Raw genomic sequence first — 23,351 nt, forward strand, 5'->3', positions numbered from 1 at the left:
TGCACCTGTGTACACAGACCATCTGTCTATAATGACCTCTCGCTCTCTGGTTCTCTCTCTCTCTAGCTATGTCCCAAGAGTGGTCATTATAATGGACCAAGAGAAGTCAATTTTGGGTCCACGAATAAAGATGACTTTTTATATCTGCATACAAGTGTGTTTTGCCCATTTATAGGGTGGTGGCATGACTGCTACAGGATTAACTCAAAATTCCCCAGATCTCATCATGGCATAATAACAGAGTGATGTGTGTTTATACCTGACACACAGAACACAGAGGCTCAGAGCCAAGTCCCACAGCTGCTTCAACGTTTAGGAGTGTCGACAGTTGAAAGGTCGCTGATCACTGATGCACTATAGAGGGGCAAATTTTTCTTTCTTTTGTCATGAATTTGGACAGAATAACAAGTTCAGTCAAACAGAATTCCCTGCAGAGGGAGCACAAGCAATGATTCAGACATTTAAAAAACAAAAATGTTTATTAACCTATGTTTTAGTTGAGCAAAGCATTTGTATTAACTTAATACAATGTTCAGTCATAACACAGTTTATAATCTTTAGTATATAATAATCATATGAATGCATCTGCAGATCAAAAAATTAATTTTTGGTTTAAAGAGCAAGTTCATTGGCCACTTTTCCTGTTGTCAAACTCTCTTTTGGAGGAACGTACTTCATGACAGGCTAGTCCGCTATAAAAAGACATTCTTTGATAGTGTTGATTGATAGATGATTTCCTTACCTGATATAGCTTTTATATAGCTTATTGTCTTAATGCTTTTGACAAAATCAAGACTAGTAAAACTAGTGCTATTAGTGATGTCTGGTTAAGCGCTTCATTTTGGCTCAACAAGATGAAACTTCACTGACACTTATGACTCGCACACAGTGTGTACTAGAAAGCCCAGCCTGCAAAATTAAAAAAAGATTATGGCTACATTTTTGGAAACATTTTATTGTTTGGTATTGAACTTCAATTGATGTAAAATATGTGTGATGAACTATTACACACCACTCAATGCAGAAACAATAAGATCTATTATGAATAGCAATGAAAAAAACAAAAACAGAGTGTTTGTCATAGAGACAAACACAATGATGCATTTTCACACATTTTCAATCAATTAAGCTGCACACATAGTTTATAGTTATGATGTCAGAACATGTGACTTCTAAGGTCTAAGGTGAACTCACAACAAGATACACTTATAAAAGAACATTACTTTTGTCTAAACTTAGACAAAAATATTCAATACTTATTGAATCCATCTCAGGAGACACAGGAATATAGACATGTTACTTAGATTTGATTATTGACTCTAGGTTTTCCTTAATATGAAGACTAAATATTATACTGCAGGCCAAACTATTTTAAGGATATGTGGTGCGTGTCACTGCAAAAATGCTTCACAGACTTGAGAAATGTTTGTTTCTCATGTAACACGATCTTGGTCACAAGTGGCATATCTCAGTTTACTGATTCCATCATGTACTGAAACTTCAATGGAAATGTCCCTGCGGAGGGAGAAATCATTAATATTTAATATTTTTCTCTTGCAGGGAACTGAATGGAAATAACTTCACCCGCATCAACAAGAATGATTTTAGTGGACTCAAATACCTCCGGGTTCTGTAAGTCTCTCCTAATGTTTTAATGCTTGGTATCGTACAAAAATATACATGATTTTTACTGAGGTGAAAGTTATAATATAATACAACAAATTCTTTTTTTAATGCATTTTAATTGATTTAGCCATCACAAAACACCATTGTATTTAAATATTTTAAAGTCTATACCCAATTACACCTTCTTACAAGAAGTACTGTCATTTTGTTACTTGCAAGATGGAAACAACTTTCTTCCTGTTAACACCCCCATCCCCCCCAAACACGCACGCACACCAGTTTCCCCAAGGAGCTCAAAGGTCTCCCTAAGGCCCCTGTAGTTCCAGGCGGGTTGTTAACATGATTAACATCCAGGCAGAAGCATGGGGGGTACTCTCACATTTCTAACCCCTGGGACTTGGCTGCCTCACTGTGAAAATGGGGGGCGTGAACCTTTGCCCTTGGTGAAGACGGAGCTTACAGGAAAAACGGTTTATGCGTACAATCAGGAGCCTCACATACACATTGCGAAAACAAAGAATGGTTGCCTACATCTTAAAACCCTGCCTGGCATTGTTTACAGTCTGGGGAGATAGTCATTCGTTCTGACTCATGAGGCTAAGGTTGTCAATTACTTGATATTGTGTCAATGTTTATATTTGGTTAAATAAGAATATATATATATATATATATATATATATATATATATATATATATATATATATATATATATATAAAAACACACATGCGCACGTGTGTCTGTGTGTGTACACTTACAAATACATAAACATACACAACAGGAAGCTGGCTTGTTTCTTCTAGTATTTTGCTTTATTAGTTTGTGAAATGCTAATAAAAAATCATGCTCATAAAGACCCATCACCTGTTTATTTATTTAATCTTTTATTTATTAAGAGGCTGTGATCTGTGACCTGCAATTATGTTTCAACCTAGGGAAATAAAAATCAAATTGCTAGATCTGATTCCATGTTCTCAGGGGGAACTGGCTGTTCACGAAAGCTAATTTTAATGAACAACACTTTTGTTTCCTCAAAGCCAGTCTGCATGTCTCCCAGGGTGTTAGAGTGCACCACTTCAAAAAGAATAAAATTAAAAAAAAATTTAAATAAACATTTTACATGCAAGTGTCTTTGCAGTCCCTGTGGTGAGTCGGATTATGCTCAGTGTTGAGGGTTCATGTGAAGTCTGTGGTTCTGAGGGCTTACCCGACCTGTTTTGAATAAGTAACTTCAGTTTGAAGCACCTAGCCACAGAGTTGCTGGTGGCCTACACATCCCAGAGCTGCAAGCCTCCTTGGTTCACGCCCCACCACCATCCCAGACCACACCAGCCAATGTCTACTGGCTAGACACTGCCATCACAGACTCCCAGCCCTCCCATGCACTTTTCCCTACATGCTGTCCTGGCTAGACTTCCTAAAATTCCCCCTTAATTGCCAAGATTCCACCACGTTCTAATTTCTTTCCACAAACAGGTCTATTACGCCCTAAGCTTACCTGAAGCTCTGTCCCAGTCCACCCAAGTTTTGACAAACATCAGTCCCTCCAGGATTTTGTGATCACAGAAATTAACGCAAAATCAAGCAAACTCCACAATATTCACAATATTTACCAGAGCTTGCAATTTTTCAAAATTGCCACAGATTGTTTGCAGATTTGGGCCAAAACGTGTCATGTGACATCATAATGTGCCATATGACATCATCACAATGCACATTCGACAAAGCCCCCTTCGATTCATGTGACTCACGAATATGAGTACAGCTAAAAGGTCTCATTTACCAATAAACAACACTGTGAAAGACAGTGCAATTGCAATTTTGCCATTTTAAGTAGTTTTCCACAAAAAAAGCACAAGAATACTCCACAGATTCCAAATTTTGAAAAAAAGCAGCAGCAAAATCAAGCATCTTTGGCCGCAACAGTCACAAAAAAAAACTCTTCGAAATCCTGTACGGACTGAAACATATTCATCACCAACTGTGACTTCTCTCCACAGGCAGCTGATGGAGAACCAGATTGGAGCCATCGAGCGGGGGGTCTTTGATGACATGAAAGAACTGGAGAGGCTGTAAGTGTTTTGAGATTGCAGTCTCTTCTACTAGCCAACTAAGAGCCTAACCAATATTAAGCTTAAAGCAGGGAACAACTTTAAGCTTTGTATTGTAATGAGACCCCTTTCAAAGAATAAAAAAAGAAAAACAAGATTCTAAACAAAAGTCACCTGAGGTCGCTGGCTAGATGTACTAGCCAACCAGGAACCCGACCAAGAACGTGTGGGGGGGAAAAAAGGCTTAGGCTTACATGATACTAAACACATTTGCCAGTCTCTCTTGTTTGAGAAGCTAAGCACCCACCCCCCCCCATCAGAAAAGGGGTGATGGTGGCTTCAGCATGTAGCCACTGTCAAAACGAAGAAGCCACATCACAGCTGCACTGCTGTTTTGTGCATATCATGTGGTAAAGTTTTAAAACTAGGACTGCAGCTGTACAGCTGTTCACTTTAATGTGCAACATGTGAAGTCAAAAAACACCATCATCTGATCTTTATAATAGTCCTTAAAAGTTATGGTAAAAGTAAAAGCTTCCAGTCCCATATGTTTAATTGCATTTGCCTTCAACAATCTGTGGTCTCATTTGGTAATTAGTCCCAATCTGTCTATTTCAGTTTTGCTAATTATGCCAGTCAATTGATGCAGATTTTTGTTTTGCTCATATCAAAATTTGAGATATTTTAATACATTTCTTAGATGTTCTTTCCCTAATTTTAGCCAGCTGTCGTTTATATCAGATAATACCCACTTCATTTGTGTTCTTGTTCACTATAGTGACTTTAATGTAACTTTTTTTTTTTTTTTTTGCCACTGTTAGACGTCTAAACAGGAACCAACTCTACCAGCTGCCAGAGCTACTCTTCCAGAAGAATGCTGCTTTGTCACGACTGTGAGTCTCCTGACATTTTCATATCTATTGTCTATGATGTGCTTCAGTCTGACTAAGGTTTTATGGATGCCTTTTTAAACATTTACACAATGGGTTGAAATTTTTAGCATGTTAGTCCGTGTTGGGATAGCCGAGTACATTTATGAGATATGATCTGTGCATGTGTGCCTGTGAGTACAGTACTATGGAAACCTAGAATCGCTTAAGAAGGTTGAAAAGGTTGAGGGCATTTCATTCTTCATTCTTATGAATGTTGTCATTGATGAGAAATATTTGTGCTTTGCAGTGGGAAGCCAAATGTCGCCCTGAGAATAAACTTAGGCTTCTAGTAGGTTGGACAGGCTGTTTCTCTGTTCTTTCGGGAGGAAAACTAGCAATCAAAAATGCCCTCCAACCAACCCCCACCTCCGTCTCAGGGTAGCAAACCACAGGTTTAAAAAAAAAAAAAAAAAAAAATTCTTATTAAAGTCTGAAAGCCTGTACTGTTTCTGCACATAATTGGTATGAACTGTCCTTTCTGCTGATTATTTGAGTTCAAGTTACCTGTAGCCAGTGGTGAGAATGTTCTCTTATTGAGACAAGGTAAAACCATTTCCCTTTCCAGACCTCTGTTCCCCCTAAGACACACATACACAATTGAACTCTCTAAGGCCAAACTCTTAAGTACTCTGTTCACATCATTCCAACATTTATATTTCAGGCAGGTATAAGACTTCAGCCTCTGGCAATAGAAACAGCTGTTTGAACAATTTAAATGACATAAACCTTGATTTATTGATTTCTTTGTTTTGTAAAACTACTTCATGGGCAAATTACACTGAATCATTTATTGCCTCATCCTCTTTTTTTTTTTTTTTTAAACAGCAAAGCTTTTTAATCTGGGAATCACTAGTGTATAGCTACTCTGAGTTTTATGAGTACAAATTTAAGTGTTTTGAGTGACACCATCAAGGATCAAATGTACCCTTAGTGCCCCTAAACCTCAAAGTCAGCTGACATCTGTAGCATGGCCTGCTCTCCAGCAAAGGGCATTATGAATATATTTACAGAACTGCCTTACTTGAGTTGAGGAAATTTAAATACTGGTAAAATGTTTCTTGTCCCAAAGGAACACTTGCTCTTGCACTTGCTTGGAGCAGTCACTGGGGCTTGTTATTTTTTTAATGCCATTAACAAGTGAGTTTAATGTAAAAGCCTTTGAGCCTTAGGTGGTATGTTAACCCAGATGTTTTCTTGTAGCATTAATTTGCCCTATTCATTCTCTTGTATGTGCGCTCATTTTTGTACTGGCATAAACAGTGGCTCCAAGTCATTGATGCTGGCCAGAGAGCATAAGGGGCCTCAGCCAATTTGCTCTCTGTGCTTTTTATACAAAAGATGGCATCCACCAGCTAAGCACAATGCCTTTTCTTGAAAAACTGTGCTATTCTTTGTTTTGGGTAGACTAATCGTTAATCCTTGAGTATTAGTGTAATGTAATTCTAGAAAAGAACAAACCAATTCACTTCCCAGTGCTCCAGTCTACTATGACAGGTCTAAACTGTATTTATTACACTGTCTGTGAGAAGGCTGTTCGAGCTGAATAGGTGTTGTAATTGCTTTTCAAATATGAATTAGGGAGCTGTTTGTTTGCATTACTCTCACTACACAACTGTTGACCAATGTAACACATCGTAGAAACAAGTTGGATGATGGATTTATTTTGGAGGTTGCAGGGGTGTACTTAGGACTACCTTGGGAACCTGAAGAGAATGAGGACTGACTATGTGGAACAATAACAAGTAAATGGTGGCATCCATTATGGTTAACAACCTGTTGCTGCCCCCTTCTCCTCTCACTCACTACCCCCATGCTAGGAAAGAAAGGCTGTAGTCCTTGTAATCTGCCTATGCTGTGCCTGTAATTAGTGCATTCATACTGTGAGTACAGCAGAACCAAGGGCCTGAGAGAGTTTAGGGAGGAGGGGTCAAAGCAAGCTTGATGGTGCCTGCTGGCAACAGCATCTGGTTTGGAGAAAGCTGGTGTATGTGTGAAGGTGGCAAGCACGATTGGCAGGTTTATGACCCTTGCTGGGAAGCTTGAATTTACAGCAACTTTGCACAAAGCATCAACTTTTCAGTTGCTGATAGGAACATAGTCACCTGTTGCATCCTATGTATACCTTTCTTTGATAAGTAAATACGCTGGTTGTGTGTGTGTGAGAGAGAGAGGGATGGGTAGGAGTGCCATCTAAACTTATCTGTATGCACCTTTAGATTTAAGTTTGTAAAATGTCTATACAAATTTACATTAATTAATGAAATTCTAAACATTCTCTCTCTATTCTTCATATAAATTCTGCAATAATAAATGTGGTTCCTACTGGCATTTTGTAATCCTGATGGTAACTGAGTGGTGCAAAATCATGGCATTCTCTCTGCAACACAACTTGTTTGCATGGTAATGGACATTTGGAACATTTGGCAGAATTGATCAATTTGCCTCGCAAATGTTAACAAAGAGCAATTAATTTAGACCGTGTCATGAATCTAAGTTCATAAGGGCCATTATGTTTCTACCTTGACTCATAAAAGTGAAGTTAAATATATGTCATATGTTTCAGTGATCTATCTTATTTTGTAAAGAGATACACAGTAATCCACCATTAGGTCATCTAAATGCCCATGAGCTTTCAGCAACCAATCAGCTCTCTGTCCCCTGCCCTTCTCCGGTGGTAAATGTGGATTTTACAAGTCGTCAGTGTTTTTAATGGGCTGTGCGGTGTGTGTAAGAAACAGAAACACCATAAAACCATCTGAAGTAAGCGGAAGCCGAACAGGTAATTTAGAAACCACACTGTTTTGTGTCTGAAGTATTTAAATAAGCAAAAAGTGGAACAGAGTATTAGTTCTGTTTCTATATACTAGCAGTTCTGTATTTCTGTCTCATCGATAATTCAGAGGATGGATAAGGGCATGTTAAATATTCATGATTAATGCCTTGAACATCAAGCCTTTAAATCAGCGGGTATCAAGAACTGTGCTTCATTGCCTGTTCCCACAGGACTTCCACATGCTGGATCAGTCTAGAGGCTAGGAAGCTCTGGAATATCTTTTAATGAATAGCTCACCCTCTTCTTCTGCTCACCATAAGTGTTTTATTTAACACACACATTTTTGGAATTGGGCTAGATATTATGAATTGATAGGTCATGCATAAATGATAACTTTTCAGTTGGATTGTAAACAAGTTAAGGAAATTTTGCAAGGCAATTGTGCTGTGAATCTGCTATCCAGATTGAAAAAGTCGGATGCAGCACTGTTTAATGGTGCTAAGTCCCTCAGCTCATACCTAAACCGACCAGCCTTTGGTGCTGGCTGGAATTATGAGGCAGCAGCCAGCAATAACATCTTTTATAGTGACTGACTTGTTCTCAGTCGATTAGTATAAATTTCTAGCATCCTGCATTTTCACAAGCTATTTGCTGTTCCTCTGCTTTAGATGAATGTGAGCTTGGACCTTGCAGGTCCTCTGTAATAAATTTTACTTGAAGTCAATGAAATCTTCATCCTCTTGCTTGCCTTAAACTATATCACAGGTGCTACACCCCTTCGTTTGCATTGTGGGTAGCATGTGGTGGTTGTTTGAATTGGAGAGGAGTGATGCTCAAAGGAGTACAAGTAGTCAACTGAAAAACCAATATGTCTAAGCAATTTTTTTTAAACAAGTCATGGAGGAAGCCACTTCTCCCACTCCCAGTTTTGTTCCTTGTCATGTATAAACAAGCAAAAGGTATGGGGCAGATGAAGCCCCCCACACACAGCGCCAGCGTGAAGCAGACTAGTGTTAGCCTACACTAATCTGTGCTACTGAGTTCTGTCAACACCTTCTTCCAAGCCTTCATTCCCAGGCGACTGGTGTACACAAGCCTAAACACCATAAAAGAGCGCAGGAGATGAGTAAAGACTTGTAGAAAGAAAGAGCAATAGACCGGGAAAAGTGGAGTATGCTGCCTTATGCCATCATGTTTGTAATTTAATTTGGCTATTTGAAGGTTTCTTTGGGGAACTGAATCTGAATTCTTTCTCTTGTTTAGCCTCTGGTTGCTTTTATGTCTCCAAGCTCCTATGTTGGTTGTTAATCTTTTCTTGAGGTTGTACTTTTTTTTTTTTTTTCGGGAACAAAGTGCCGTCCTGAAGCCTCAGGTACTTTGAGTCCTCCTATAGGAGGAGAGGGTTCTAATGTCCCACCTCTGAAACAATTCAAGCCCTCATGAGTTGGCCCTGTTCCCAACCTAGTCCCTAGGTCTGCCATCCTACAGACTGTAACTGCATTTACATCATTTGGCAGGCACCCTTATCCAGAGTGGTTTACAGAAGTGTTTTGTAGTCTCCGTCAAGAACATATAATAATATCCTCATGCTGGAACAAAGTGGTCAGAGTCTAAGAATACTATCAAGCTAAACCCTGTTAGAGAGGCGTTAGGACAGCAACAAATACTATTTTATAAACTTACTATTATTTAAATGTTTAGTGTAGAAATTGGTCTTCAGCCTTTGTTCAAACAGCCAGTGACGTAGCTGTTCAGACAGCCTGGGGAAGTTCATTGGTCAAGGGGATGTGGTAAAGAGGTGGGTTTGATAATCAGATAGACTTTCCATTGTCTGTCTGAACTTTAATGTCAAAGGTTATTGGTCTAAGATGATTAAGATCTTACTTTTTATTGGATCAGTTATTGGCTAAATGAGGGATTGGAAATGTTTCTATAAGTTTGGTGGCCTACCCCAGACACTAATGCAAGGACTATGTGGGAGGCTATCACCGAATGCAGGTGAATCTTATAGCAGTTGAAAGGGCAGTCCAGTGGGAATAACTGGAGCATTGTTCTGGTTCCAATCAGCCCAGACTGAGGTGCATTTTACTTAATGTTTTATTGGTTTACGTCTTACTTGCAAATAAACATTAGCATTCGTGATGAAATATTTCTAAAAGACAAGGAGCCTTTTGTGCTGATACAGTACAGTTTTTTATTTGTCCATTTGGACTTCTGTGTTTTAAGAAAACCACTCTTATAGGAGATATTCCAATTAGATTAAAAGTTATTTTCTCATTCCAATACATTCACTATCTGCTTGAAATGCAGCATAACATGACATCCTGATTTGTTATAGTATTTAGGCTTAATTATGATATACATATATACACCAAACCTCTCCCATGTTTACTGAATATTTAATCTAGCCAAAACAGCAGGGATTAAATAGAATGGAAACTCATGGGAGACACAAGTATCAATTGATGAATTTGCCATTTTTAGAACAGTCTTTGTAAAATAAATTAAACTATTCTGTGTAATAAGTCACACTGACAGACAACCCCTAGAAAGCTTTGAGTATTCCATAATCATTCGTAACCTTTTGGCATGTACAATTGTATCCATGATTCCTCTGGTCTTGCTATTTTTTAAATGAACGTTTTCAGTCCAATTGCCGAATGCCAACGCATTCAATGTGTCTACCTAGATTGTGTAGCTACTAATTGCAATCCATCCAGGTTTGCAACCTTGACAGTCTTGATTATCAGTTCAAAATGTCAAAGCTGACAGTGTATCTGTCAACTTACATGGATGAGGCTCATTTTCCTCCCGGTAGGAGAGGGAGAGAGAAAACACAGGCAGGTTTCAACAAGCTGCTACATAGGCTGGGAAGTCCTGAAACTCCCAATGTCCTTTGTTGAGGAAAAAAATAACACTAGCAGAAGGAGGAATAGATTTCCTTGCCCTCTTACTGTTTATCCAGAAAACATGGGGAGGAACCATAGTGGGTTCCATTCAAAACATACAGTATGCTTGTACTTTTGTGCCTTGATCCTTTATGGAATAGTCAGCTAATCCTATCATAGAGATTCCCCTATGGGTCAGAGTGTAGCAACAGGAGGCAGTAGCCATGGGCATGTGTTGTCCCTTGATATATAGGCTGGGAGAAGTTACAGAATACATTTGAACCCCTAAGTTTGACAAAGAATCCAGTTAAATTGTACTCATTGGTTTTGTTTGACCTTTGGTTGGTCTGGAATTAGTACTACAATCATTCTAAATCAGAGGGACTTTGCTTTTGTTTTGAACATTATGCAAATTTATTAAGCACCCTAGATAAATGATCATTCCTTTTGATAAAAATACAGTAACTCTACAGTAACAACAACTCTTGTTTTATGGTTCTGAATGTGGGATAACTCTTATCTATTCTAAAGAAGTTAGATAAGTAAATGGACAGAATATAACAGGAGAGAGAAGGCCAGTTGGATCAGAAGAGGCAGGGGTTAGTTGTAGGGGTTTTGAATATGGCACATTTTAATTTTCGTTCCTGCCCCACTTAGATTTACACTGCAAATGATATGGTCATTGAGATGGCAAAGTGGCATATAATGCTGCATTCAACTTAACATGAAAATCTGAGCTTAAGTCTGAGCTCGGACTGACTTAATTTTCAACTTTTGTCCATTAGAGTTACAAAGTGGGAGATAAAAAACATGGATGCATCCACGTTTGTCTTTTATTAGCAACAAGCTATCCAGCTAACTGTGATGAATTATGTATATTTTCCTCCTCGCATAACTGTAATTTTATAGATTTAACAATCTAATATGACTGTATGTTTACAGCACAACTCATTTAAGGGTAAGAAGTGCTACTTTGTTTACTGCTTATATTGTGTGTAGCCATGGTGATTTGACATGGAGACCATCCTGAGTTCCAGAGTAGGAATTGCGAGTTGAGGCGGCATTTTCGTTGTTTTTGCTGGTCAGAAGCCGAAAATCATGGGTTAGGACCTCTAGGAGAATACAGAATAAGCTTTGTAAGGATGAAACAGGAAAGCACACATATACCCCCTCCATAAACACTGATTATTGATAGGCAGTAAAGTACCTGTAGCAGCTTTTAACTGGCACTGAATGGGGTATGTGGGGTCATGAATAAACCTTCTTTAAAATTTCAATAAAGTAGAAGCTTGTGCACAAAAGGCATCACACAGGGGAAAAAAAAGGATGCTACTTAGATGATTTTTATCACTTAGAATAGTCAAATAGTATACTTTTTTCATTTGATCTTAAATTTTCATCATGCTTCTTAAGCAGTGTTTTTCGCTTAGGACCATACATGTGTAAGGCTGTCACTTGGCTTCTGACTTTTTTCAGAATGATGCAAAAAGGGGCTAGAGCACAAAAAACAGAGGGAGACACTCTCTAAAGCTTGCACTTTCAGAGAGGAGAAAGTTAAATGGTTTGGCAAGGATGTGGCTATGTGTGAGACTTCCACAGAAAGGAGTTGTCAATCACTTCCCTTGCCATTTAGTGAATGTGTCAATAAACCGTAAAGCCGATGTCTAAACAAACATAGCTCAGATTGTTCATCTGAGCAGGGCTAAGCATCTAGGGAGAAGCACATTAGTGGGTGCCTGATGAAGAACTCACAGAAGGATTGATATGAAACAGAAACACTCACAAAATGCTAGCATGTCTACCTCTACAGAGTCTTTCCCATCTAAGGCAGGGTGCTTTGCCCCCTCCAATCTAGTCCTGGCTTTTCTCACCATCTAGCCCCTGATAAGTATGTGTTTATTGCAAGGGATGCACACAGGACAGTTAATAAATTCATCCTTAAAATGAAATCTTTGGGAAAAGCTTTTCACACAAGAATGCTATTAGACCAGGCCATCATCAGTCCAGGCCACTCCACTGATATCTAATTCTTTTATCTGTTTAATTGTGTCTTCCTTTGTTTTCTCACTTTTAAACCCAGGTATCCAGTGTATTTTGCTTAGCTACTAACCTCCCAAATGCCAAGGAACCATGGATGCTTGTGATGTAATAATTGATTAATTGATTTGCATTGTTCTCACATGTTCTTACTGGATGATACTTCTTTGATTTAAAAATAAACATTTATTTTAGTGTCTGGATTAGTATATTAGTACATTTATAATAATGTACCTGAAATTATTCATTCACTTTGGTCTTTCAAAAATTTTAATCACATAATCTGATGTGTAGTTTCAGTTGCCATAGAAACTAGAGAAAATATGATTTACTTTGTCGTACCATATGGGTGCCTAGATCTGTCTTTTCCCCCACTCTGCATGGACATCTCTTTCTGAAGTATTTTAAGTCAATTGTAGTTTTTCATCATACATGATCCACTTATCAGATGTCAGCCATTATATATTAACCAACTATCAGCTATAGTATATTTGACTGTTTCTGTACATTCACTACATGTTAATGCTCTGGGATCGATCAGAAAAAAACCCCAAGAGTTCCAAAGTGATGTTGGCTTGTGGATTTCTCTCCAAGTAACTCAATTTCTGTTAAATAAATTTTCTGTATGCACACCGAGGCTGGAGCATTGGTGCTAACATCTTGTGGCATTTGGAGGCCCTCTTTGCTTTAGTTTTTCTCTAAAGCTAAACTCAAGCAGAACATGTTGATGTTCTAATTTGTGCAGTAGGGTTTGCTTACTGAGAGATGGCAATAAGAAATAATCCCCTCATTCTTGAAGGAAGCTTTTTAACAAAACAGATATATATATATATATATATATATATATATATATATATATATATATATATATATATATATATATATTATATAATAGGAGCTACTGATTTAGTATCATACTTAAATCTAAATAAGTCTAGTAAATCTCTTAGTGACTGCCTTCGGATATGTACATGCAGATGATATAATTTTTGTGTCAGAGAATATGGCCTGGAAATCTTCCTGTAAGCCCACTCTTATTCTTTCTGTCTCACTCTCCTACTTACTCTCTTAGTGCCCCTTGCCACCTCTACTCTCAGCAGAGTGAAAAGACTGCCCTTTTGCATAAGCAGTGTGCTTTCCCAGGGACTCATTGTTCTTGGTTGCTAGGCAACGGCGCAGCCCCGCTTACGTCGCCAAAGAGATGGGGGGGCCCTGGGTATTTGGTTTTGGGTCAGGCATGATAAAGATGATACAATGGGTTGGGGCGTGTCCAGAACCTCCTTGCTCGTTTATGAGGCTATTTGGCGTCCACTCATCTCTTGCAGGAAACCTACAGTGAGGCCTGGCAAAGGTCCGTCAATCTTGGCCGAGTCAGACCACCGCAGGCGACACGGGAACATGTGACAAAGCCCTTTGCCTGGTACAAAGCAGCTGAGGGTCCACCATTGGAGATCTCATAGAAAGCTCCTTCAAAGTTTGATTTGAGCCGACCAGGCTAGTCAGTTGAGGGTCAGTCAAATTCCGATTTGCAGTGTAAGGATGTGTTTCAAGAGTGTTTCAAGGACCATCAAGCACTCAGGGACAGAGTACGCAAGTTAATGCTGAAAAGAGATGAAAATGCTAAAAAGAGATAGAGATAGTGGACTTGGGGGAGTAAACCAAGCTTTTATTCAAATCTATGGTTTATTAAACTGCTTTTCTAGAATTCCTCTTCCCTTTCATTCTCTCTCTCTCTCTCTCTCTCTCTCTCTCTCTCTCTCTCTCATATCAATCATCAGTATTTTTGCATTGTAAATTGCTTAAATTGCCTTCTCCATTGATTTATGCACTAACTAAAAACAGCTAAATATCACTATTGCTATTTTGGAGTCTCATGTTCATAATTGCATTCATTGTGCTTGTGATTCCTTTGCATTATTTATAAGATCAATTTTAACAGGATTTAATCTAGTAAGCTTAACTATTTTGTTTTGCCAAGAGGCAGTTCACAAGAACAGTACTTCTCTCACAAAAGAAAAAAAAATCTCACAAATCACATCATGGAGGAGATCTAATTAGAGTCTTAGTTGTGTTTATTTAATAAAGCAGTTTCAACACAGTGGATAAAAAAGATTCATGAACTCAGTCCCTATATTGTTCTTAATTAAGATGTAATTATTGCCTAATTGTAGATATTATGCTTCACTCCTAGAAAGTGGGTGGTTGTGTATCGATACCTAATCTTTTCTTCATGATGCACTCTCAATGAGATGTTTGACTGCAGGGCACATTCTTAAATTTGTGGTTCAAGCTCTGTTTCTGTTCAGATTACCAGACCTTTTATCAGTGCTGACCCTGTGTGTGCTGAGTGATGACATGTGTGTCATCAGATGCCATTTGAATACTGCATATGCTGGACTTAGGAAAGACACTGTGAATGCTGCTACTCTATTGCAAAGCTGTGTACTTGGGCAAGCGTTATTTTCTGAGGTGAATGTAGAAACCTGAATATGCTGTTTATGGTCCTACTTCAAAAAGAATCAATCTTTATGAAGTTTTTTAATTAATTCTGTGTTGCAGATTGTTAGTGTCTATGGAAAAAGAATTGTCTTGTTTATCTACTATAGGATATTTACCCAATAGGATATATTAATGCTAGAGATGCACCGATGTATCAGCCAATAATCGGTATCGGCTGAAAAAGGCAATTTTTCATGCTATAAAGAAACGTCCGATGATCAGGGCCGATTATATCCTGTCAATCAAAAGAGGGCAGGGAAACGCATCGATTTTGTGCTGTGTGTAAAGATGATGTCTCTTGTGTGGAATGATGAAAAAACTGCAGTTTGTAAACTCTGCACTGCTAAAAGTTTATACCGGACGCTGCAGCAGTGAAGCGGGAGTTTCCGCGTAGAGTCTAATTTATTTTTTTTTCTGCTCGTGCTGCTCACCCTGAATTAAAGCACCACTGAAAGATTTAACTGAAGATGAGTTGACAAAAAAGTAGTATATATTGCACAGAAAAATATATTTGTAGAGTAGTATATTTCATATTCAGTTAATGTTAATATATTTTTAAAAAAGTTTATATTAGACCTATATATTACCAGTTTGATGTTCAGTGATGAAGTAGAAATGCTTTTGTTTGTATTGAGTGAATGTGAGACTAACAGGGTTTTTTTTTTTTTTTTTTTTAGAATTCAGTCAATTAATATGAATTAATAACATTCAATAAGTTAAGAAATCTTACTTTAATCTTCAGAATTTAGTTAATGTGTTAATGTTAATTAGAGTGATGTGTTTTCTGTTTATGAGTCCAGTTACTGTGAAACAACTTGTTGAAATGGAGAGAATAAAGTTTTTATTTGCATTTCTTTCAGAATTGTGGAATTAATTATTATTAATTTTTAAAGAAGGTATAAAAAGCAGAACTATCGGTATCGGTCGATATCACTCTGAATAATCGGTTATCGGTATCGGCTGAGAAATTTTGTATCGGTGCATCTCTAATTAAAACCTTTATATCACATCTATATTCCTGACTTTTTACAGGCTGCACATTGTCTGGCAAAGCACATCATCAGTCCTGCAAAAATGAGGCACAGAAATGTGGAGATAAGAATGAGGATTGCTGGGGCATGGTAAAATAAACTCTAGGGTTTCTTTCACACAAACCTATCTGCAAACAGAAATGGATGTGTGCTGCCGAAGCTTCTTTGTGAATAAATAAATGCCTTAAATCAGAGCAAGTCCCAGTAGGATTGCTGTGCAGTGTCGAGAGGTTTTTTTAAGGATCTGTAATTGTAGGTAACTATGTTTCTATTCAGACTTCCTTTAGTAGAAGCGAGACCCATGTGTGAGGATTCCCTTCCAGGCTGTGGCTCGTCTCAACACAGATTTGCATACATAAGAGTTTATCCCTTTGAGTCACAGTTGACATATTTACTTCATGAGTTAGCTAACGTATCATGAACAGTCTCATGGAGTGTGTAACAATTGTGAATCATCAGGATAAATCCCTGCTTATTTTTCCTTCCTCTGCTCAAACATTTCATCTGGGTGTTAAAGAGAGGGCAAAGATTTGTTGGGGGGGGGGACAGAAGACAAGTTCAGACGGCCCTTTGTTCCCATGATCCCATTTCCCCCTGGTGCTTTGAGGCTTCAGGCTCGGGAAAGCAAGATGGCATGCCACACCATTTTTAATTACAGGCAGAGGAATAGTGTCCTTAAATATTTGGAGTCAGGATTTACCTTGTGTTTGGAGTAACTAGGCCACGGAATTTGCTCTAGCCAGAGAGAGAGAGAGAGAGAGAGAGAGAGAGGAAATCTACTGTATTGCATTACTCTTGGCAGGCGCTGGCGGCCTGCTTTGAAAACAAGACATTGTGAGACACTGAGTCTGCTCCTTGCCCTTGTCCACGTTCCCTGAGTTGGCACAATATCGTAGGCCAAGAAAGAACCACTGAGATGTAGTGAAACAGAGACAAAGATGGTAGAAATCCTTGTTGTGAGTTCAGACAGACAGCTGGGTTCCTGTTGACTTCATTTAGTTATCTTCCTGGATTCAGAGAGCTGAAACTTCTTTATGAAAAATGCTATGAATTTTGAGGAGAATAAATTCAGAGATCAAGATCAAACAAACAAACAAACAGAAAATAGCATTAACAACACATTTGGCTTTTATTGGAATTATTTGCTTGAGTGGCATTTGGGTTTCAATGCATACTGAAAGTGTTTATACTTGAGCTAATTTAAAGCGCACCTATTATGGTTATGAGACGTGCCTAATTTTGTTTTAAAGGTCTCATACAATAGATTTACATGCATTCAAGGTCAAAAAACACTTTAATGTGCTCATAATTTAAATTGCAGCATTACCTTATTTTCCCCCAAGTGTCACAAACGACTCGTTAAATGATCCATTCTAAAGGATTTGTTCTAAACTCCTCCTATCAGAGAGCATACTCTGCTGTGATTGGTCTACCGCTATCAGCGTGTGTCAAAAAGGAAATGCCTACTACCATAACGAGTTTCAGTTCCGTCTGTTTGCGAGCAGCCAATGAAGACCAGAGGCGGGGTTTTTTGTTACAAACCTATGTAGGTTAGTACAGGAAGTAAAGTCTGGAATTAATAATGACTCATTTCAGCTGTTCAGAATCTGTTCCTTCTTTTGGGAATCAATAAGTCCGTTTGTCGTGCGCTTTGATTTTTGAAACTTTGCAGAATTTTTTACATTCACCAACAGCTCTATAACACACTACATGAAAAGTAATATTTGAAAATCCATAATAGGTGCACTTTAAGACAGCTGGAAAATGGCTTCATGGTGGTTGCTACTCTTTTTCATGATGCCACTTTCAGATAAATAATCACTTGTGTTAAAATTAAATGAAGCACCTTCTGAGAAGATAAATAGTTTTATGATAACATAAACACTAAGGTGGCATTGGTGCGGAAATAAACTTTGTGTTTATTGTTCCATTGTAAGGAACATAACCCACAACAACCCTGTTTGCCTCATTAAAAGGAACATGAAACTGGAAAACAAAGCCTTTGTGGGCACTTTTAATGACTGTGACTGCAGTTCAGAGGCCAGAAGTGGTCTTGGATGTTCATGTAATTGGCTTTAAAATACTGGGTCGCTGTTGCATTGTCTGTTGGCATGTTAGTGCTAAGTGCCAAGGCCAGTTCGGGTTATGGCTGTTGGTGATTGGTTGTAATCAGCACAGATGGTGGGACTACTGTTACCTTCACTCTTGGAAGCACACAATTGTATAGGATGTCTTTGTATGTTGTAAAATTACAATTTCCCTTCACTGGAACTAAGGGGCCCAAACCTGTTCCAGCATGATAATGCCCCTGTGCTCAAAGTGAAGACATGGTTTAGCAAAAAAAAATTCAAAAAGCACATATAAGTGGTATGGTCAGGTGTCCGCATACATTTGCCCATATAGTGTATCAAAGGCTGTCTTTAGAAGAGAGGTCATAGGACAACTGCAATGAGTTTTACCTTACCTCCCAAAATATCTCTCTCTCTCTCTCTCTCTCTCTCTCTCTCTCTCTCTCTCTCTCTCTCCGTCTTTCTCTCTGTTGTGCGAGTTTCTCTCTGTAGAGTGAGTCTTTCCCTTCCTTCACTCTTTGTGGTAGAAAGATAGGAATGATAGGGGAACTCATATTTAGAATAATAAGCACATTTTTCTATAGGAAGTTCTACTCTTTCTCTCCTTCATCCTCTCTTCCCCATGGCCCCATGCTGCTAGGTAACTCATCAGCGATCTGTCTTTTCATCCTTTTTTTTTCAAACAGCAAGTGCAGAAGGAAAGAAAAAAGATAACTCTGTGCACAAATATTAGCCAGGAGTAACAAAGGCATTCCTGACTTGCACGTCACTCCCTGACTCGCTCCTGCATACTATTCTCAGCACCCCCAACCACCATTACCCCGACCCCGCAAGCCTCCCACCAACAGCCTACTCCATGACACTTCAGCTTAAGACTCATTTCCTCTTCCAGGTTTTTTTTTCCTTTGACAAAATATTCCTTTCTCTTACTGCTGTCAATGGCTTTTTTTTTAAACCCACCATGCTGGGGCTTGCAGGCTACCATGCTACCATTTTTGGATTAAGAGCAGGTAATTCTTCGGTCACAGAATTTAGTGCAGTATTCTATTGTGTCCCAGAGTACACAGACAGGGTTCCCACTAAGGAATGGGGGCGGAACCACACAAACAGCCGTAGCAAAAGGGAAGCGGTAATCTCCATTCTAATCTGTCACCTCTTGCCCCCTGGTTGAAATGTCATTCTCATTCATGTCAGTATCCCCTAGATGGAATGGTCAGTCTTGTGTCTCCCTGAAGCTCTGTTTGCTTGGAGATGCTTAGAGGTGGAGTAGTTGGTGTGTTTGGAGCCTGAAGATGATGTCCACCAGTAAGATTCAATGGAGTTCTTGCCACTTCCTAGGCATTGCTATTTTCTCAGTAAACATCTCTGTCCACACAGCAACGCCAAGCTTCCAAAGGGGGAAAATTGTCTTTTGAACTGAGCCATGGGGTTGTAAATATCTGTCTAGAAAAACAGATATCCCCTTCAAGGCCCCAGAACCTTCCAGTGAGAGGATCAATTAGATGTCTGGTAGTTCCCCACCCCCAATCCTAAATTTTTGGTTGGGTCCCTCCCTACACAATTCCCTATCCCTTTTATCCTTGAAGTTAACGGATGCTTCCTCCCCATCTGGGATATGTATAACAGCTTCTAGACAAATCTGAGATTTAGTCATCCTTGCAGTGGCCATACGATTTGGCCTCTCTTTAACCTGTAAGATTTAGTAAATCAGTGAGCTCTTTAGAAACATAGAAGTTGTGAAATGATGCCTGGTCACAGGAACATGATCTCAATCATTCCTAAAGAAAACAAATGCTGGTAAGCAAGAAAGCAACGCATACACTGGAGACAATACTGATGCTGTACATCCTTAGGTTCAAAGTCTAAGTTTAATGTGGATGCAGCTGCTTAAATAGTACTCCTTGCATGATGTTTTGATTTTACCATCTGCAGGAAAAGCCCTGTGCATTACTCTAGTGAAAGCTATTTTTTTCTTATTATCCCAAATCCCCTTTGAAACAATGATGTCAGCCTGTCTTCATTCTATTTTTTTTTTTCTTTCTTTTTGGGGGTGTAGTCAATAAGCATTGATGTTAAAGTCATGCAGTATTTCATGTGGCTTTCTCATTTTACAGACCTATGCCTCCATGGTGTCCTATATCTTTGGCTTGTATCTTTATTAGTCTTTGTCCAAACACTACCACTACCCCCGCCCACCATTCTGTGGTTGTGGGCTTTAATTTCATGCACCCTTGCTCTGGCAGTTGCTTCCTCTGGAAATGCCAGCCTTGTGAAATGACACGCAACTCCAGAGGGTCCCTGTTCTGCCCAAGCCACACGCTGTTGGCATCCAGTTAAGCCGTTGGGCCATAAAATGAGCTGCTTTACCTTTGCTTGGCCCACACATACTTAAGAGAAATTTATGTGCACCCACCCACACATGCACAGAAATGGACTATAACTTGACAAAGGGCTCACTGATCTATTTACGGTTAAAGCAACCACTGGGGTTCACCTGAGTTTACGTGCCAGACTCAGTGGATGGTCACTTGCAAATAAGCTAAGCTGACATTGGGAATGCCTTCAAGGGGTCAGTTCTTGAATAATTCTTGAGTCAAAGGTGTGGGTGAATTTTGTATAGCAGCATGGCTCTGACAATAGTTACAACTATAACAAATGATAGTTTATATTAACTTTAATGAAACAAAAAAGCTCCTGTTCTAAAGAGTCTTGCGGACGTTCATTAACATTAAAAGTGCAATGTGTCATTCATTAATAAATAAATAAATTATAATCGTTGGCAAATCACTGTGGTATAATGGAAATGCTATCTTGGACATATAAATTCTAAACCTTCTCAAAATACAAAATTTTGTTGATTATTATTAAATTATAAGTTGCAGTTAAAGGAATCATGAAAATCTGGGGTGCTGTAGTACCCTCAGCACCCCTACTTCCTGTATTCTTGGTTGCAAGTGAACCCCCAAAGAAATCATGAAGATTTATACATTCCTCAAAGCTTTCTTAACATCTTTTTGCCTGATGCTTATTAGTTATTAGACAATTATTTCCTACACAATGTTTATATGACTAAGGTCGGTCATTTTATTATGATTACATTTAAAATATTTTTGAACTGATGTACATGTAATTTGTTTTTGTTGTTTTAAGTAATCTCTGAAACAAAAACGAAGTTCTTCAGAAGATAGTCTGGGCATTTTTTTAGTATTAGACCTTGACATTAGAATTTCATGGGTTAGTACATAACCTATTCTTAAACCCATGAATGAAGAATAAACACTCCCATCCCCATGTCTTGATAGAGGACTGAAAAAACTACATTTGTGACACTAAGCTTCATTACCTCTCTTTGAGCTAAATGTTGCTTGAGTCCAGGAACTGCTTTCTGGCCCTACAGCTTGAGACTACCCCTTCAATCTTTGCTGCTCCAGAAGTTCATTATCCTTGACAACCCTTATTCCCTTTCAACTTTCATTTCCAAACCCCTGCCAAAAATAAGAAACCTGCCTAATGGTCTCCAAAATGAGAAAAGGGGGCAGTGATCAGAAAGGAAGTCAATTAAGTAAAGAGGGCACATCTCTGTCTTCACACACATTTCTGCAGCACCACTGAGGGATGCCCATCCTCTTTTGTTTATTAAAATAGTGGCAGCCCACAGATTGCAGTTAAGACCATGTAAAAACGTAGTAAACATAATTATCCCTGCCTCGACTGCAATCTTGCGTTGCCTTCAAAAGTGGTTTCCCTGCCTAAAGTTTACATCACTCTCTCTTTTTTATCGAGTGCTTGATTGTGGAATTCCTAGCCAGAAGGCAGGGAGGAGAAAAGGTGCTTATTATATTGATGTACTGAGATGATGTGTATATGAAGACAGGGTTCAGATAGAGGTTGGGTCTTATCACTGGCAAGAAATCTCTAGCCTGCATATAAAACAAGTTTTACCCATTTTATTGTACTAGTATATTAGCAGCAATTCTACCATTTCATGTCACACAGTTGCAGGAAAAGAAGCCATTTGTTTGGTTATACTATGAACCTATTTTGCTGAATGGCTCTTTTTAACCCCAAATGCCTGACAGGATAGTTGCATACTTATATTCAGAATCAGTTGATGTTTTTTTTTTTCTTCTCAATTACCTTCTCTCTAGTCTAAGTAAAATATGTCTGTATATTCATATTGTAAGGTTGATTTGACTACAGAGTAGTCTGTGCACACTAATTAAAAATTCCTTTTCACTTTTTCTACTCTCCTGGAGTTTTATTTACACACATTTTTTTAACACAGCATCTCACAAATGCAAATATGCCATATATGTGGGAGAGTTGTTGAGTTTGACCTCCTTGCTTTCTCCTTTTGCTAAAGAGACAGAGGTTTTGTTTGTCTGGAGGGGAAGTTTGCCTTTCTCGCCCTTACCCGTCTTTTCGAGATGGTGATGATGGAGAGCGCTAGAGCAAAGCGAGTGAGAGAGGGATTTATGACCTTTGGAGAACAAAGTAAATATGAGAGACCAGCTATTGTTGCCCTGCGCCCCCCATTGTTGCCCCGCAGCTCTCTTCCCACTGCTACACAGCTGGGACCAAATCCTATTGTTCCTACACCCCCAATATACACACAGACACACATACACACTCCCCCAATGGCTTAGTCACAGCTCCAGCTGGGTACCTTTGGTCTCCTAGCAACCTCCACCTCAGCAATTTGACTTGAGGCACCTCTGGCTAGGAATCTTTATTGATTCAGAGAGCCTCCAGACATTCTGTATTATAGCACTCCGTGATGGGACTGTATGTATTGCTAGGAAGCGCCTTTAAGACCTTTTCTGTTTGACTGAGACAGTCTTGAATATGCCACTTTTATATTTCAGCCTTGTTATTCTAATGTCACCTATCAGTACTAGGTTGCAGTGTCCTTTGTTGAGAGACGATTCCCAGGATCCACTGCACAAAGGGACAATGTTACATATATTTAAAGGAGACTGTCTACAACAGCAGAAAACCACATATGGATCCAGTCCTGTCAGCCAAGAACAGGAATCTGAGGCTACAGTGGGCAAAGGCTCACGTAAAATGGACCAGCTGAAGCTTGGAAAATTTTTTGCCTGGTCTGATGAAACTTGATTTCTGTTGGTAAGGTCAGAATTTGGCATCCAAAGCATGAATCCATGGACCCAACTTGTCTTGTGTCAACAGTTTACCTTCACCAGATCTGAATCCAAGAGCACCTTTGGGATGTGGTAGAATGGTAGATTTGTAGCATGAATGTACAACTGATAAATCTGCAGCAATTTCGTGATGCACTTGTGTCAACATGGACCAGAATCTCAAAGTGGTAGTATTATATGATTGTATTAATGGCCAGCAAGAGTATGTTTTGAAAGTATTGTATTTGAATTATGCACAGTAAATACAGTAATATAATTTAGAATATCACATACAGTGTGATCTGA

At 38.8% G+C, this 23,351-nt stretch overlaps 1 protein-coding gene across 3 annotated transcripts in view; it reads left to right on the top strand.

Annotated features, from left to right (window-relative positions):
- slit1a (slit homolog 1a (Drosophila)) overlaps window positions 1-23,351 on the top strand; it is a 106,389-nt gene that overhangs the window by 11,420 nt on the left and 71,618 nt on the right. For all 3 annotated transcript variants that reach the window (XM_053618854.1, XM_053618855.1, XM_053618856.1), the window contains exons 2-4: window positions 1,561-1,632; window positions 3,625-3,696; window positions 4,497-4,568. In XM_053618854.1, the coding sequence (XP_053474829.1) occupies window positions 1,561-1,632; window positions 3,625-3,696; window positions 4,497-4,568 (216 nt within the window). The remainder of the gene's footprint in view (window positions 1-1,560; window positions 1,633-3,624; window positions 3,697-4,496; window positions 4,569-23,351) is intronic.

This window comes from Ictalurus furcatus, chromosome 29 (genome assembly GCF_023375685.1).
Source record: "Ictalurus furcatus strain D&B chromosome 29, Billie_1.0, whole genome shotgun sequence".
Lineage (NCBI taxonomy): Eukaryota > Metazoa > Chordata > Actinopteri > Siluriformes > Ictaluridae > Ictalurus > Ictalurus furcatus.